Source organism: Tetranychus urticae, chromosome 2, assembly GCF_039701765.1.
Source record: "Tetranychus urticae isolate SD_2017Ah chromosome 2, NJAU_TeUrti_SD_1.0, whole genome shotgun sequence".
Taxonomy (NCBI): Eukaryota; Metazoa; Arthropoda; class Arachnida; order Trombidiformes; family Tetranychidae; genus Tetranychus; species Tetranychus urticae.
The window spans coordinates 4,731,306-4,748,934 of record NC_142959.1 but is presented as its reverse complement, the minus strand read 5'-3'; the positions used below and the strand labels follow the sequence as shown (position 1 = coordinate 4,748,934).

General features: G+C 31.2%; 1 protein-coding gene across 1 annotated transcript in view; it reads left to right on the top strand.

Annotated features, from left to right (window-relative positions):
* Positions 1 to 17,628, top strand: part of LOC107366361 (protocadherin Fat 3) — a 59,431-nt gene extending 41,803 nt beyond the window's left edge. Inside the window, exons 20-26 of the mRNA XM_015933947.3 lie at positions 1,772 to 2,278; positions 6,852 to 7,070; positions 8,793 to 9,034; positions 10,249 to 10,443; positions 12,569 to 12,721; positions 14,910 to 15,179; positions 16,467 to 17,628. Of these exons, the coding sequence (XP_015789433.2) occupies positions 1,772 to 2,278; positions 6,852 to 7,070; positions 8,793 to 9,034; positions 10,249 to 10,443; positions 12,569 to 12,721; positions 14,910 to 15,179; positions 16,467 to 16,578 (1,698 nt within the window). The 3' untranslated portion in view covers positions 16,579 to 17,628. The remainder of the gene's footprint in view (positions 1 to 1,771; positions 2,279 to 6,851; positions 7,071 to 8,792; positions 9,035 to 10,248; positions 10,444 to 12,568; positions 12,722 to 14,909; positions 15,180 to 16,466) is intronic.
* The last annotated feature ends 1 nt before the right edge of the window (position 17,629 follows it).

Sequence of the window (17,629 nt, the reverse complement as noted above, 5' to 3'; positions counted from 1 at the left end):
TTTCAATTTACGAGACTTTCATCTAAAATTGATAACAAAATATCTCTTCGACTGTGACTAGAGAAGGTTCACTTTTTTCAATTTAAAACGAAAATTTACTCCAATCGAATTTTTTCTTAGAGCAAAAAAGCATTGATTTACAACTTGAGCTTTGATTGTTAAATTTTCCCCATTAATTCATGAACTGATCAGTTGGCGAAAGCACATCCATATTGACCAGATATTTTCATTATCATATCTTTTATTTTGAGTCTATTTTTAGGCTTAAACCAGAAGAATGAAAAATCTGTATTTTTTGGATTTCCAGTGTTTGTCAAGATTAATTGGGAAAAATTTAGCCACTGTTAACAAGCAATTAAATCTCAATCTCAACGGACTCCTATCATTGTCAGTTTGAGTGTTGAAAAGATTGATGCACTTTAATTTAGACTAAATTAATTGACCTCAAAAGATTAAACTGTTTAACTGATAATTTAATGGATAAAGCAATTTATCCCTCAATAATCATGTTAACAAATAGAATGAAAAAGATGCAGAAAAATATCAAAAATCAATGAAACCGAATCCATACTTGAAAACAATATAAAAAAGCATTTCCATCAACATTCAAAATTAGTTGAAAAAATTGATCAATTGTTAGACAATGTTTCCCTGTAAACATGATTTCCATCTCAATATTTAACACTCAACTATCGATGATTAACCATAATAATGATCGTCATTGGATGGTGAAAGGCTCAAGACATGAACTCTATTCATTATCCTTCAGGGAGTTTACAGAACTGAAGCATTAGGAAATCTCTTTTTTTTATTTTCATTTCTTTCTCTTTCATTTTGCCTGTTAATAGAAATCTCTTTTCATTACTTGCTTGATAGGGACAATTTGATACCTAATCTTAATTAAGTTAACTGAGTAGGAGCTTAGCTTTTCCTTGTTAGTTTATTTACCTTAACCATCATCAACATCAACAACAACATGAACACTTTGCTCATCCTCATCATGTTCAATGACCTCTCACCATCTTCAATCTTATTTCATTGCAAATGGAAACATTTTCACTCTAATCATTATTTGATAATGAAGACAATTATTTTTCCTCTTTTGTTTTTTATCATTAATGATCTTTGTCCCATCAAAAGGCTGCAAGCAAAATGAGACAAAAATTGATCGCTTCATGGAGAGTCTCACCTCAACATTAAACCTTTCAATTTACTTCTTAATCAGATTGGTCTTGAAAAGTTGAAGGGAAAAATGTTAAGATGAATATTAACCTTGACTTTGAAATTTTGCCTCAACATGAAAACTCAGAGTCTAGAGTTTTTTATATCTCATTGTATTAAATCAGTTTCAACCTTCAGCATCCTTTGACTGATCAACTTGCGCATTAATTAATCTTTCAACTCTTTTCATTTTCCTAATCTTATTTTAATGTTTCATCTTTTTTTATACTTTTCATTGTTTGTTAATCAGCTTAAATAATTGCTTAATTGCCATTTTTCCCTTTCATTATTTCGCCTCATCTTTTGTCTTCATTTTGACATTTTCATTTCAAGTTCACTGATCTCTTCCCTCAATCCTCTTCATCCATCTTTTTATCCTTGCTCATCACTTTCACAGTTTGCCTCATTATGAGCTTGATAAAGATGATGTTACTCATTGAAATTGATGAAGCACAGCTAATCATTAAAGTTAATTTAAATCAATTAAAGTTGAATCCAACTTGAAAAGAATTTCTTTTAACCCCAAACATTTTTCTCTTTTCCCTCTTAGATTAACATTCTCATTGGAACTGGTCAAGGAGTCAGATTGTTCCCCAAAAGATTGTACAAAATATCAGTAATGGAAAATCAAAAGTCACCTCTAGACCTGATTGACCTCAACTCGACCGACGAACTGGCACATCGACCAGTCCATTATGCTATAGTAGGCACTGATTACGACGGATTATTTGACATCGAACCAAAGACTGGTTTACTCCGAGTAACTCGTCCATTTGACAGGGAATCTCGTGACTTGTACAACATTAAAATCAAGGCCGAAAACTTGGGACACCATCGAGCTGGTAGAGCCATCCCAAGCTCATCCCAATCCTCTTCTCCGTCTAAGTCAACCCTCAACGATCCATTTGATTATCATCTTGCTTTCGATGAGACTTTAGTCCAAGTTTCGGTTGACGATGAAAACGACAATTCACCGATCTTCACCAATCGAGGTAAACCCGCTGTCGCCGCAATCCCACTAGAAGCTGCCTTTGGTTATCAAGTAATCAAATTAACGGTAAATAGCAAAAAGCATTTCAAATGAAGAGACTAAAAATAAATGCAAAAACAAATACTTTGACTCAATCCGCAACAAAATTAATGGTTAAACCTTTCAAAGTGAATGTTCATTTTTCAAGTTGAATTTCATTGAACTGAAGACAACATTTATCAACCATTTTAGAGACAAAAGTTTGATTCATTTCAATCCATTGGACATTAACACACCTTTATGCACAATTGTACACAAATATGGTAAAATGAAAGAAAAGAGAAAAATGTTGACCAAAGTCCATCCATCAAATTAATGGACAAAAATAGCTCAACACTGTCTTGAATGTCAAGGTATACATTAGTTAAAAATGATAATCAAGTCTGACCAAAGGCCAATGTCCATTTAATTTGCCTTCAACTTGCATTGGTTAATAATCCATGAAAAGGTTTAATGAGTAAAGAAGAAAAAAATTGTTTTCTTCAATTGAATGGAATTTCAAGAAATTCTGTTCATTCACCATTCAACTAATAACTTAAGTTGAAAAATATTATCAAAAAGATATTGAAGAAAAGTCGAAAAAAAAGAAATGTTTACATTTTCTTATTCGAAAAGTTCTGCAAGAAAAGTTGTGTTTACAAAATATCAACACAATGAATTGAGATGAATAAAATGTAATGACAAGAAAAATTCCATGTTTTTTCGTGGGAAAATCCAAATTCTATTCAAAGATTGTAGAATAATAGATTTCACTTTATATTCAGTTGATTATTAGAAGCGTTATTATTTATCTTTGGATTACATTCAACTCCAGTTTGAACCTAAAAAAGAAGCAAAATCAATGATAACATATTTTTTGATTTATCATGAATATTCTGTGGTCCATTGGCTCTGATTGATTGAGCTATATTGAATTTTGAATCTGCATGTTAATGGAACATGGAAAGTCTAGTTTAACGATTGTCGACAAGAATGAAATGTATGGCAAAAGAGTTCAATTTATTTATTTGTATTACAGGGAAATGATGTTGAAAAAAGAGTTCAAAATCACAAGTTGTTCATCATCAGAATCGCTTATATTGCTGCTGACATTGAACTTGAAATTGACCATAAAAAAGGTTCATCTAAAAATACATGTTTAAAAGCAAGTCATCATTTTTTACTCTTTTTACCATCAAAGTGATAGTCAATTGCAGGGAAGAATAGAGATAAAAATTGAACTTTTCATTGACAACCATTCAACACTCATCATTTTGATTTACTTGATTGTCTTAAAAATCAACTTCTTCTCAGACTGAAATTCATCTTGTTCATATTTGAGTTCATTACTCGAAGTCTTTCAACTTGAATGTTGCGAGTTTGAAGAATCATTTTGCATTTGAAATTAGGATTTTTCACTTTAATGGTCGCTCTGAGGATTTAAATTGCGATTTTAATGGAAATTTCATCAACAGATTTGCTCGTTTTGTTTGTTTTTTCAAGTTCATTTTTTATCTCTTTTTAGTTCGAATTCATTTGACACTGAATTTTCCGCTTTTCTTGTTTTCATTTTTAATCTTTTAATCTCTCATTAAACTTGATGTCTAGTTCCATCTGAAAGTTCATTAATCATTGAGATATTTTGCATTGTGACAGTTGATTGCATTCTGATAAGATGCTATTCAACCTGTGAGTTTTGCGTCATGATTTGCAATCAGTTTACATTTTCATGTTTACCTAATTGAAGTGTAAAGGAAAAGTTCAGAAATCTTTCACATTTTCACAGATGTGTGTTTCCCCTAAATCAATATTCAAATGTTATTTATTTATGGTGATAAATTTAAACTTAATTTTTTGTTGCCTCTTCACAGGATTACAATTTTATTATTTTTTAATGTCAAATAGCATCATTTTATCATCATATTCACATGTAAATAGTTTTTGAAACCATCAATGAATAAGAGGAAGGAATGCCTTGCAGCTGAATAGCAACATTTTCATTTCAAGTAATAACATTTTTTCACGTTACATGAATGATGATGTTTTTCTCGAGTTTTTTGACCTGGAAATAGATGAGAAACTTTTCTCAGCATTTAATCAAAGTTAATCAAAGATGGAAAACTGTAAGAAAGAAATTGAGTGAAACAAGATCAACAATCAATCGTAACAAAAATTCAAATGAATTTACGTTAATTCATTGAACAAAGTTATTAATAGATGATAATTAAGTCTTTACTTGATGTAATGAGTTGCAGTAAAGTCAACGATCTTAACATGAAATGGACAGATTGACGTTGTTTCACTATGAATAATTGTTGAACAGATCTTCTGAAGATTTTCAGGGAAATAAAATCGAAAATTTCTCTCAAATAAAGTCGAAGTATCAGCACCGTTTGAAAAGATAGGGATTGATATACTTCCGATCAAGTTAGCTTTAGTAATGCAATACGATACATGAGGATAAACCTCTTATCATCTAAAAACCAATAAAATTATGAATAGAGTGAACCGAACCATTTGTCAAATGTTGAGTCATTATTGTCAAGAAACTTCGCTGGACTCAGATTTTACCATTGATGAATTTCGCCTACAATACTTCTGATACGTCAATCAGCACCTTTTGAAAAGATATGAATTGAAATATTACAATCCCACTGTCAGTAGCTACAGTTTGCTTTAGTAATGAAATTGGATATCGATTCATGAAATGCCTAATCCGAATTTATAAATCTTTAAGTCGAACGGAATGAAATATAAATTTTGAGGATGGATCTTTCCAATCGAAAAATGAAGTTTTCTTTCTGAAGCTGAAAAATTCATGAATTACTTAAAATGACTTGAGAGGCTAAGATAGAGACTTTTTCAAAGGGAAAGGACTGCATTTCCTTGCATAAGGTTTGCTGCCTAAGAGACATCATTGTGGCGACTGATTACTTAACTCAGAGATGAAAGCAATGGCTGGACGAGATGCTCTTAAAACTCATTTGTTTCATTGTTTGTCCCTCGAGAGTGAATTTGCATCAAAATTTGACAATTAAAAGGTCATTAAATGGATTGATGTAAATTTTTCAGGACAAAAGTTTAACTGTAAATCAAACATTTTCCGTATTATCTTTGCTCAGACAAGGTGTTTAACGTTGCCGTTTTAATTTATTAATAATGTTTACTTCATTAATTTATAGTTACAGTTATGATAATAATGCCAATGACATTGTAACAACGTAGGAGTTTCCAATGGTTTTTGGTCTTCCCTTTCATCTTGCTCATCATTTTTTTTCCTCCTCTTTTCACTCTTTTTCATCCTCATCATTACAGAGTTTGCCTTTTTTCCTCTTCTTGTTGAGCTTGTTTATCAATGAAGAGAGATTGACTGCTGTGAATCTCGACAACTGAACTGATCTTTTTCATCTTGCATCCCTTGTCATCTTCCTCCTCAGATGAACAGATTCTCATCTTTCTTTCCTCCCTGTTGAACCAAAAATGAACATGTTTTCATTGTCTCATCAGGCCAATGATCTCATAATGATTATCATCCAATGTGTATAATGATTAATCCAATTGCATTTGATTTCCTTCATTTCGTTTGTTTAACTTGTTTTCCTTGTCAATAGCTTTAAATTGTCCTTCCCTGATTATCCTTCAACCATAATCAAATGCCAGTTCCTCCTCTTCATCTTACATCATTCCGTTCATCCCTTTCATTATCATTCCTCATCATAATGTAAGGTGATCTTGAATAATTTTGATTTTCGTCATCCATTGAACATCGAACAGAAAAAAATGCTTTTATTGTTTCACTCAACATTTGTATCGTAAAATGATGAAACATTGAAATCCATTCCTTTTTCGTCTATTTTAAGATTCAGATAATACGATTAACCTTTTTTTCCTTATTTTTATTACAATAAGATGAAAAGTTATCATTGAATATTATTTTTCCTTACCTCATATTATGTTACAATTTATTCATATTAATCAAGATCATCATTTTGCCTGCATTAAATTATCAAATGATATCGTCACCTTTGAGCTTCAAGTTGCTTCCTCTTGGAATCATGTAAATGGAAATTTCGACTAATGAATTGTTCAGGAATCTCATTCTTTTCCTCAATGGTTCATAGCATATAATTGTCACTTTCCGGTTAGTGTTTTGGCATCATGGTTGGTTGATGTTCAAAGCGACAAGAGAGTCAATTCAGTGAATCACAATTGTGAACAATGAGAATAAGAATAATGGAAAGATGGCGAAGCTGAAGACAGCAAAATGTTGAATCACTTTGGTCACAAAATGATGAATCGTTTTTGGTAAAATTGAGCATCTTTTTTTTCTCTCTCTCTCTTTCCTCATCATCTACTCATTTTACTCTAAACATGATATAAAGCATGGTGATGATGAACGAAGAGAAAAAAGGCTTTGATGGGCAGAAAAAAAAGTAAAAACCATTATCAAATTAGGGGTCAAAAACAATTGATGGTTTTTTTCCTTCGCCAAGTTGTAATACGAGTCAAAGTATTGTGTTTACAGTATCGGTACAAATGTACAAACGACAAACAAAAACATTTTTTTTTCTTACTCTTGACCTTTTTTTTGTGTTCCATTCATTCAATCGCTTTTTTACAGGCAACTGATGCAGACACTGGAGTCAACTCGGCGATACGTTATGAGATATTGGCTCGTGGTGATGATGCTTCCTCCAAGTTTTATATTGATCCTGTTACTGGAGTTGTCCGGTCAATGGTTTCCTTTGCTCTTGAAGGAGGAAAGCTCTTTGGCTTTGATGTTAAAGCAACAGACAGGGAAGGAAGTGAAACGGGCAACTCGGCTGTTACCAATGTTTTTGTAAGTTGATCAACCTAACAACTTTGAGATCAGTTAAGATAAAAAATGTTAAGCTAACGAAGCTGAAAACTGAACTCTACAGATAAGTCAGTTCGAGTCATCGAGATGAGTTGACGAGCAATCAACTCTTCACTTATAAAGATAATTCAGATCGAAAAACCTTTCACTACTCAATGGAAGCTTTATGATAAAACTACATCAGAATAAACTATTCAAGAAACTATCAGATTCTTGTTACAATAAGTATGCAAAATAAGCGATCATTAAAGTTGAACCAAATGATTGGAGTTTTATGATTTCTTCAGAATCTGGAATTGACTAAAAACTTTAAATGTTGATGAAAATTTAGAGACTTCAAGTTGCATCTGATTGAAGACCAGCAGATTATTGAACTGTAATGATAAACACCATGAAGAAACAGAAAGAGTATTAATAATGGTACATTAGGTAGATTAATTTATAACACTGAGAATCCATTGAACTTGATTTTGTTTTCTTGCTGACGACCAACAGAAAGCAAACAGAGAAACAGTGTTTAGTAAGTGAGAACAGTAATTTACCTAATTACAATAGTGATTACAATTAAAAGGTCATTAACGGTTAGGAGTAAAAAGACAGGGAAGGAAAAAGATGAGAGACAAAGAGAAATGAGAAAAGATGGTTGCAAATGATTATCATGATTATCATGAAGCAATGAATGAAACAAAAGAAAAGGGACAACACCAAGAATAGGGATAAATGTTTATGTTTACTCTAATCTTGTCCAAGAGTTGATCTTTATTACTTTATTGTGTTTCTTTCCCTTAAAAAGATTCAATGTCCAGTCAACCTTTAACTGTCCGGTCATTCCATTGATTAACCTTGACAATAAGCAACTTGTGTCTTCCCTTGTCTTCATCAACATCTTCAAGGTCCATTTAAAGAGATAAATCTAGAGATAAATAGGGAAACATGGAACATGAGGAATGATGAAAAGGTTGATGAAAACATAGATGACAATGATGAACAGTCGATACAATAATGGACTAAACCTGAAGAGTAAAACTTTGCACTTTTATTTGGCCAAAATTTTCCACTAAATTATCTTGCAACCACTTTGTTCCTAATGTCCTAGTATTTACACTAAAGACTAATTTTAAGCTCAACAAAAGTAAAGATCACTGAACTTTTTCGCACTTTCCTGTTATTAATATCATCACTCCCTTCATGATGATATCAGAGTAAAAAGTAATGAATAAATTTAGGTGTTGAAACAAAAAAACCTTTTTTTATCGTGTTTACACTTTTATACTTTTGTTCAACATTTACCCAAAATTACAGTGAATGAAGTTGATCAAGTTATGGATGAACAAAGGATGAGGATTAAGTTTTTAAGCTGATAATTGATTGCTTTATCCTCGTAACTGAACAGATTACATCAACTGAACTTCAATCATTATTCTGGTTCCATTTATATTGATTATTAATATTGTGATACATTTAGCTTTTATTGTTATTGTTCATTTAGAGATAAACAAATATCAACTCATTTCAATATAACTAAATAATCTGCTCATATTAATATTAATGTCTTAATGTAACATTTTATTGCTACCAATATTTGGGTTTAATCAACTCAATTGTTGGATATTGCATGGTTCGTTATTCATTGTTACATGATTTCCATGCTAATCTGGTTGTTCTTTTCTATTCTAATCAACATGTTTCTTCTTCTCTTAAAAGGTTTATGTTTTACCGGAAACTCGGATGGTCCTGTTTGTGGCCGATTCAGAGCCAATAATGGTTGAAAGGAAAACTGGTGAAGTTTTAGGATTCCTAAGCAATGTGACTGGATATAATGTTAAAATGGCTAAACTTGAACCTCACATGGAAGGTGAAGTTCAAGAAGCTCATTCAACGGATCTTTTCCTTTACGCTGTTAACCCTGAAACAAACGATATTGTTGATACAGATACACTTCTAGAGTAAGTAAAGTCTGGTTGAAACATTGCTTTACAAATCAACTCTGCTTTCAGTCAATAGATTGAGAGTTGAGCTTTTTGGTCGAAATTTTCTTTAAACAAATTTTTCTCACTTCGAAATGAATGAATCAGTAAAAAGCAAACAATTAAGAATAGAAAGAACTGATAGAATGAAAAAAATCGTATGTTAATAAGATACTAATAATTGAAAAGGCGATCAAAGTAAAACTCATTTTGTGTAAGCGAATAGTCCTGACCAAAGTTTGAAAGAAACAAATCTGATTCCAATATAAACCAAACCCTGGATTGATTTGATAACAAATGATTTCTTCTTCTGAATGTTTATTAGACCAAATCGAGTTTGAATCAACTTGCAGAAAACCTTTTTAAAGCAAATTAAAGCGATGAGTTGTTGACAAAAAGGTTTTTACCAGTTTTGGTTATAATGCAAATAACCTGGTGTTGCATCAGATCAAAAACCTTTTATGATAATATCAGGTTAAACAATATTTGTCACTTCTTTAAAGTGAATTTTATCATGAAAGCCTCATTGATCAAAGCAATTTACGTTACATTAGCGTTTCTTGACACAAACATAATGCAAAATAAACCAATTCAAGTTGTAGTCAGAGTTTGGTTAAGTAAAAAACTGGACATTTCCCATTGAAGCCAATATTATAACTGAATCGCTTTTATGGATTGAGAGGCAAAAATGATGCTAATTGCAAATCAATTGATTTAATCTATTTTGTTGCTTCTCATCAAAATGAACAATCAATCTGACCGGATCTAAATTAGTGGCGAAAAACTATGAGAATTGAATGACGACAATATGTTGATAATGATGATGATTATTACCATTTTTAGTCAATAAAGTGATTCTTATTTTCTGCTTATGATTCACTCAATTTTGGCCTCTTTTCATTTTCAAAGCTTAGGATTGAGTCAATCTCATAATTATAATCATTATTGGGGAATAATAATGTTCACAGAGAAGAGACATACAAATATCTTCTGAACGCCCAATTCAATCCATAAATCTTATTATCATTATCCATTAATCATGTGTGATGAAGAGAAAGAAAAGTAGAAAAGTAGAAAAAAATTAATAACTTTAATTCATATTGGATTGAATGAAACCTTGAAAATTGGGAAAAGCCAATGTACTTTACAAGATAATGACTCAACTAATTACGTTTCTCTTCTTCTTCTTACAGAGCATTTCGTGAAAAGTCTCATTCAATTGTCGATAATCTTCGTTCATTTAAAATCAGACGCATTCAGGGAGTTACAGTGCAAGAAAAAATCAGTCACATGGGTGCAACTGAAATAGCAATTATCGCATTATCAAGTGTAATCTTTTTAGGTACAATTTTAGCCATTGCATTGCTATGTTCATCATGTAAAGAAAGGTAAGTCAAACTTTGAAAAACTCTGGCAAATGAATCAAAATTTTCTTCGAAAACATTTCAAGACAAAACCAGAAACTAGGCCAAGTTATTTAAAAAGCAACTTGAAATGTTGTTTTGTTTTGTCTTCACCCAAATCTGGTAACACACAATATCGTATGAAAGCGTTCAAGTTGAATGTTGGTTGAAATGAAAGTGTAAAATTATATCATTTTTGAGGTGAAAAATTGCTCCTTTCAATGTTTCAACTATTGAATCAAAACAAGGAACAAGATTGAAAAAGGCTGAAAAGTTATAAATTATCGAGATTCAAGAATATGATATTTGATTTTCCAAGTTTTGTTGAGTTCATCTTGAGATGTGATAGTTACTGTTTTGGGTTATTGAGATGGTTTTTGAATAGTTGAAGTTTACTGATGACCAACAGTGTAACCTTATTTATCTTGACTTATTGATCTTGAGATTGATCTAAAGATGACAAGTGCCATTTATTACTATTATTGTTTCAACCAATTTCAATCTTGACAAACTTTTCTTCTCTCCGAAAGTTCCAATCTTGAAGAAAGTTTATTTTTCATATTGCATCCATTTAATAAATGGGATAAAGGAAGACGAAATATATATATTATACTTATGATCCGATGATAATAAGCAACACAAATAACTAGGTTAAACTGTGTTCATATCATGATAACTTTCATCTTGATTCTTTGAATAATTTTTTCTTCTTTCATCAGAAACAACAACAACTGAAACTTATTGTTCACAAGGAATAACTCAATATCTCAAAAGTATTGTTACTTCACTTTTTATAGCAACTACTAAAGTTAAATAGACTCCATGTTATTATGAATATAAAAATGTCCATGTTTCTAGTCTCATTGAGCTTCATTTTGAAACTGTCGAGCATTCGATAGGAATCTTAATTTGAGATGAAAAAGTAAAATCAGTTTAGATTGAAATCATTTCAAAGTGAATTGAACTTTGCACATTCAAAGACCATTTCGAGTTAAGAATAAAAGCTTCAAAGTTTCAATCTCAGTTTACGTTCATTCGCAATATGAATTGACTTTACCTTCAGCACAAGCAAATAACAGAACAGTTCAGTTTGAATATCATTTAGTTGACAACTTTGGTTCTAAACTTGAATTTGCAAACCTTCGAAACTTAAAGACACTTTCTAAGATTATTGTAAGAATGAGAATAAAGGGAATCCAACAGGAATTGTTGATCCAATTCGATATAAGTGCATTAAATAGTATTAATCAGTCAATATTAACCAAGATACAGAGATACAAAGATATGTAGTTCTCGGTTCGGCGATGAAAATTTCCAAATATTGTTATTATTGCATCGAAAACTGATTTTGTTATAATTTACTTTTGCAGTTTGTATTTACAGTGAATCTATTTCTGCACATTGAGCTTCTAAATGTATTAGTTTAAGTTTACTGGATTTGCATTTGCAGCAACTTTCATTGAATGTTCATTGAAAGAGCAAATTTTCCCTTCTGAACTTGAAATCTTTGCATTAAACCAACTGAAACTATCCATCTTGATTATACAATAAATTTAACTCATGCAAACCTTTGAGAAAAGTTAATAATTTTGATTGTTTCCAAAAGATGAAAATGTTAAATTTGACTTTTCTCTTAATTAAAATTTCTTTTCATTGACCAATGTCGAGTAAATCATTTCATTAAACAAGCTTGAACATTGAAAGTTTAACATTGTTTATTGTTGATTATTGCCATTGTTTTATTACCCATTGTTGTACAGAGGAAAAGTTAATTAATCAATTTTGGACAATTTTTTCTCCTTCCATCGATTAAAGACAGTTGAAGAGCATTAGCCTTTTAGGTTGATAATGATTGCTAGAGTATAATAACATAAGGCAATCATTAAGTTTAAAATGCTATAAAACACACAATCAGGAGAATCCCAAAAATATCATTACAAATGCCATGACATTGAAAAGGGAAAAAAGCACTTTTCACTTTTCGATTTCTTTGGTTCAGCCTTTCGTCTTCAACTTTCATTTATCATTTAACCATCGAAATGTAATTTAATTGCTAAACATGTTAATTTGTTTTTTCATCAAAATCTTTTTCGACTCTTTTTTCATCCAGAAAACTCCGCAAGGAACATAAAGCATGGGAACAACAGCGATTGTACAGCATTAAAAATCCATTGATGTCCAAATGTATAAGTAATCCTTATGGAACCCGAGGACTTCCTAATGGACACAGTACATCAACCTATTCAACGGGAGATGGAATAGGGTAAGACAATTAATCTCTTTCGAAGGACAAAAAATCGAAAATTTTCATTTTCACTTTTTCTCTCCATTTCCATTCAATCCTCTCATCATTAATCTTTTATGGACTCATCAAAATACATCATTTTCCTCATGTCGCTTTCATTCCCTTTTCATTTCAAGTTTTTTTGTTTTTCCATCACTTTTTGTCTTCTCTTTTACATTATTACTTATCATCATCAACTGATGTTCAGTTACACCTTCAATAATATACTAAACCACTTGAGAAATTTAGACTTTATGTTGCCATGTTCAGTGATGTTGGTTCAAGGGTTGATAACTGTTAGACTGGAAAATTTCTCATCGACCAGATTAAGAATCAAAATTAATCTCTTCTTTTCCTCTATTCCAATCCTTTAGTAATCTTGTTCAGACTCAACATTGAAAAGTTTACTTCTCCACTTTTCAAATTGATTCTGCAATGGTTCAAGATTTATCTCAATAACATGAAATGTTGATGAAAGTTTCCATTTATTCTGATCAACTTGGCAACTCTTTCAGCTTTTACAAGCTTCACTCAATAGTCTATAATTGATTGCGAACAGTTTATAAGACTTCGAAGTTTCGTTCTTTGACCGTCTTGGATAAATCACTTTATTGTCAAGTTATTTAGACTCGCAATCTTCACGACCTGAAGACATAAAGTAATGATCGAACTGAACAAAGTACCGAAAGATGCGAAAAACAGAAACAAAAGTGATTCCAACCAAACTTTTTAAGAACACAAAAAATTTCACCTTCCTTTATATTCATTTATATTCAGATTTCACTTTTAGATCGTCAGACTTGACGAAAATTTTCTCCCGTTCTCTTTGAACCTTTCAACAGAAAATTAACAAAAATTTAGTAAAAATTTATCTGAATATTGAACATTTCAATCTTTATTCTTCTGTCAAAGTTGAGTAATTTTGGACTGTAAAGTGTTGACGATGAAAACATCAGAAAAGATGAATTGAAACCTACAATTAGCGTAAATTTTGACATGATGAGCTTCCACTCTTTGTTGTTCATTAATCAATCAAAAGGTTATCATTTTGATCATTCAAGTTATCCAGTTATTATTAACTTATCATGTACCAAATAAGCTTACTTTTAGTCGCTGCAAGTTTAGATCAATAAGGTAAAAAAAGGCAAACCATTCAAGTTGAAATGAAAAGTCTAACAGTTACCAGACAATCTTTACCAGTTGACGAGCAAAGCTAAAATTATAAACCAAATTATAGCCTTTAACAATTTAAAGTCTAGCAATTTTATAACCAACAATTATAATTCAATATTAACTAAAGGTAAAAGTTGAATTTCTGAGTCTTTTCAGTGAGAGTGAAAAAATCAATTTAAAGTTCAATTAACATTTGAATGTTGCATTTAATAGTTAAATCATTTGAAATGGGTTCACAAATTATGTATCAACTAAGGTTAATCCAATTAAATTAAATTACATTTCCTTTGCTAATTTGTTGACAATGTTTAGGACAAAGCGAACAGGGAAAAAGGTTTGAAAGGCCAACAAACTGTTCTGATGGCGTTATCATGTAGTCTTGGCTCATTGAAAACTCTGCTGGATTCCTTCAAGTTCATGATGGTGTTCAGTGTTACAATGTGTTGCTAGTAAATCTGTTGAAAAAAATAGGTTCATTTTTTGTTCTTCTTCTTCTTCATGTTCATCCATTTGAAGTTGCAATACATTAATGTGTAAATGAAAGAAAAGAGTAACAACAAGAATTGAATCAACATTGATGGCAATGATAATATTAATGATGGTTAGTCTGTTGATAGTTCAGTTGATGATTACATGGCCAATGTCAATGTCACCATTAACAAGTTGAAATAATTTGCAGTTTGTAAAATACCAGCAAAACCTAATGAAACCAGAAAAGACAAGAAACTGATTACAATGGAAACAATTGTAAAGACAATTTTGTTCAACAATGAATAACAGTTTTACAATTAACTAGACAATAATGCTTACCAAATGTATCAAGATTTTGAAGATTTGTCCATAATGATAATGATGATGAGCAGCAATCAATTGTTGCAATGAAAAGAAATTTAATTTCTTATTCTCATATTGATGACTCGACTTGTTTGTGTTTTCATGTTTTAACAATTTTCTCATTCTTCTGTCCAATTATTGTTCGATTGATGGTTAGCAGTGAATACGTCGATTCACTGGCCTCTTACAAGCGCAATGGAGGTGGACCAGGCAGTCGATTAGGCGGTGTCATTCCCAATGGTAAATGTAACCGTCAACAAGTTCCTCCTGATGGTGCTTCAACCCTTAACCCACCTCGAAGTCCACGATTCAGTGATCGATATTCAACCCGAGGACGAACCGTTGTCGGTCAAAATGCAATGCCACCTTCAGTTACAGCTTTAGATTCGAGTCATGATTGGCTGGAAAACAAGGATCCAACTGGATCAATGTAAGCATTTTCATTATTCTCATGATAATAATCGTTTCTTTTTCTTCTTCTTCTTTTTTTCTGAAACCCTTTCCTTTCCTTTCATCTGTTTTTCCGTATCATTTCCGATTCTCATCTATTCACATACTAACATACATTATAAACAGTACAAAAGTCCACTTTTGCTGTCAAACATCATTTCGCTGTTCATTGTTTCAATTCATTGAGATTATTATTAATCCAAAGTCAATCAGTTGAAGAAAAGTCCTCAATAGAAATGCTCCAAATCAATTAATGATGCAAATTGAGAGACTTGAAGAAAATCTATTTTTGCCTGAATTTCCAAATGAAATCGACAATTGATCATCTTCAATCACCTTGAGCTGCATGTTAATCTTAGATCATGAATCTCTCATTTTCAAGTCATTAATTTCACTCCAAATCCGTTATCAAAACTAATACCATTGACAAATTGGAAAATTTAATTTCTTTTCAAAATGCAAATTTCGTCTCAACATCTCTTGAATAACCTTTATTCAGTAAATCAAGTTAGACTTATTTGATCTTCATTTTTGAAACATTATCATCAATATTGTCAATAATCATTATTCAACTTATTGACCTTTGTTACAATGATAATGTGTTTATAATGAAGTTCATCTTTTGCTGTTCAAATGTTTAGAATAAGAAAATATGAAACTTAGGATTAAAGCATCATTTGAATGATTTACATTTGAAAGATGAACTTAAGCTGATCGTTTCTTTCACCACAAGCCCAAGCCTCATCCTTGATTGTGTGTCAACTGTTAAGTCTTTTTGTTATAAATAGCATCACCATTAGATGAATGAATTATCCTTACGTCAAGGTAAACCAATTGGTTAGTTAAGTTTAAACTATTGACACTTTTAGCGTCATCATCATCTAATTACGTTTAAACAGCTAAAGACTATTAACGTAAATTGTCAGGAAGAAGAGGAAAAGTTGATCCATCATTGAGTACTTTGATAGACACAATATAGCAAAAAGACAAACAAAAATTGGTTACCAAAGTTGATTAGTTTTAACGATCAATTAACAATATTTAAAGCCCATTCTTGCCTAACCTTAAGAGCAACATTTAAACATTTAACTTCAATGCAAAAGAAAACATAATTATCTCATGAAATGTTCAACCATCAAAATTCAGTGGAAACTCAACTCTTCAACATAACAAATGTCGAGAAACTCATTCCTTGAAAATCGCCTTTTTCTCGCTTTTTTTATTCTTTTCATGATAATTGATGAATATTTTTTTTACTTTTTTACAGAGTTTCTGGTTATTCTCGTGCTTCTGGTCGTTCCGCACGCTCAGCTTACACAGGTACAAGTTGGTCTTCTAGGAAATCGCGAAACTCTGGAAGTCCAGCAACTGAATTGTAATGAGAAAGAAAACGAAAAAAAAGTTCATGTTTTTTTTCCATGAAAATCGTCGATAACTGGTTAATAACAAAACCTAATAATACAAAATTAGACTTACATTGAAAATCCATCATCACCAGAAGCCAGTTAATCTTGAAACTTACCTTATAAAAACAAAACACCTTTTCCATTTGAGTTGATGTAAAAGTGAAAAGCCATTTGTTGGTTAAGATTAATTGTCAATGAAGGGAAGCAAATTTTCACCTTAATATTTCACCAATTTTCACCTCTAAATGGATTAACTTTTTTTCGTTGCACTTCTTCTCGTGGATAAAAAAGCATCAAGTCAAACCTGATCATCATCATCACAACCATCATCCTCATCATCAACATCATTTTCATCATCAAATAAAGCAAATGCGAGACGTGAAGAACAGCCTTAATTTGATTCCATACTGTTACTTTTATTAAAACATCAACATGATTATGTTTATTTTTGATACTCTTTTTACGTAGTTATTGCTGACAAAGTCATTCCCATCATCTTCTGATTGATGAACAAAAATATGATGAAACTGGTTCCAATGTTTACTCTTCCTCTTCCTTCACCAATGGAATCATGGATTCATCTTTTTAAATGTATTATGCTCATTGCACCCACAAGTTTCATCAACTGTCAATGATTCCATGTTCATCAAAGATTGACTTTTATTGAACCAAAAAAATGAAAGAAAAATTCAACTTAAAATCTCGAGTCTTGCACTTCATGCAATTCTGTGCCAATCATATCAATAGTGATTCAAAACTCTAATCTAAACTTGCAATGGAATCAATTAACTCCAATTTACCATCAATTGCATCGATAAAAGTTGATCAAAATCTTCACACAATTTAAATTCTTAATCTTAACCAATTGTTCATAACTCTTGTATTGATAGACAACAATGTAAATAACTATTCATTTGAAAAGTAGACTTGAAAGTCCTTTTCGCTTCATCATTCATCATCTTGAAAAAGAAAATTTCAAGAAAATCTTTTTTCAGGGAAATAAATAAACATTTTATTGATTAAC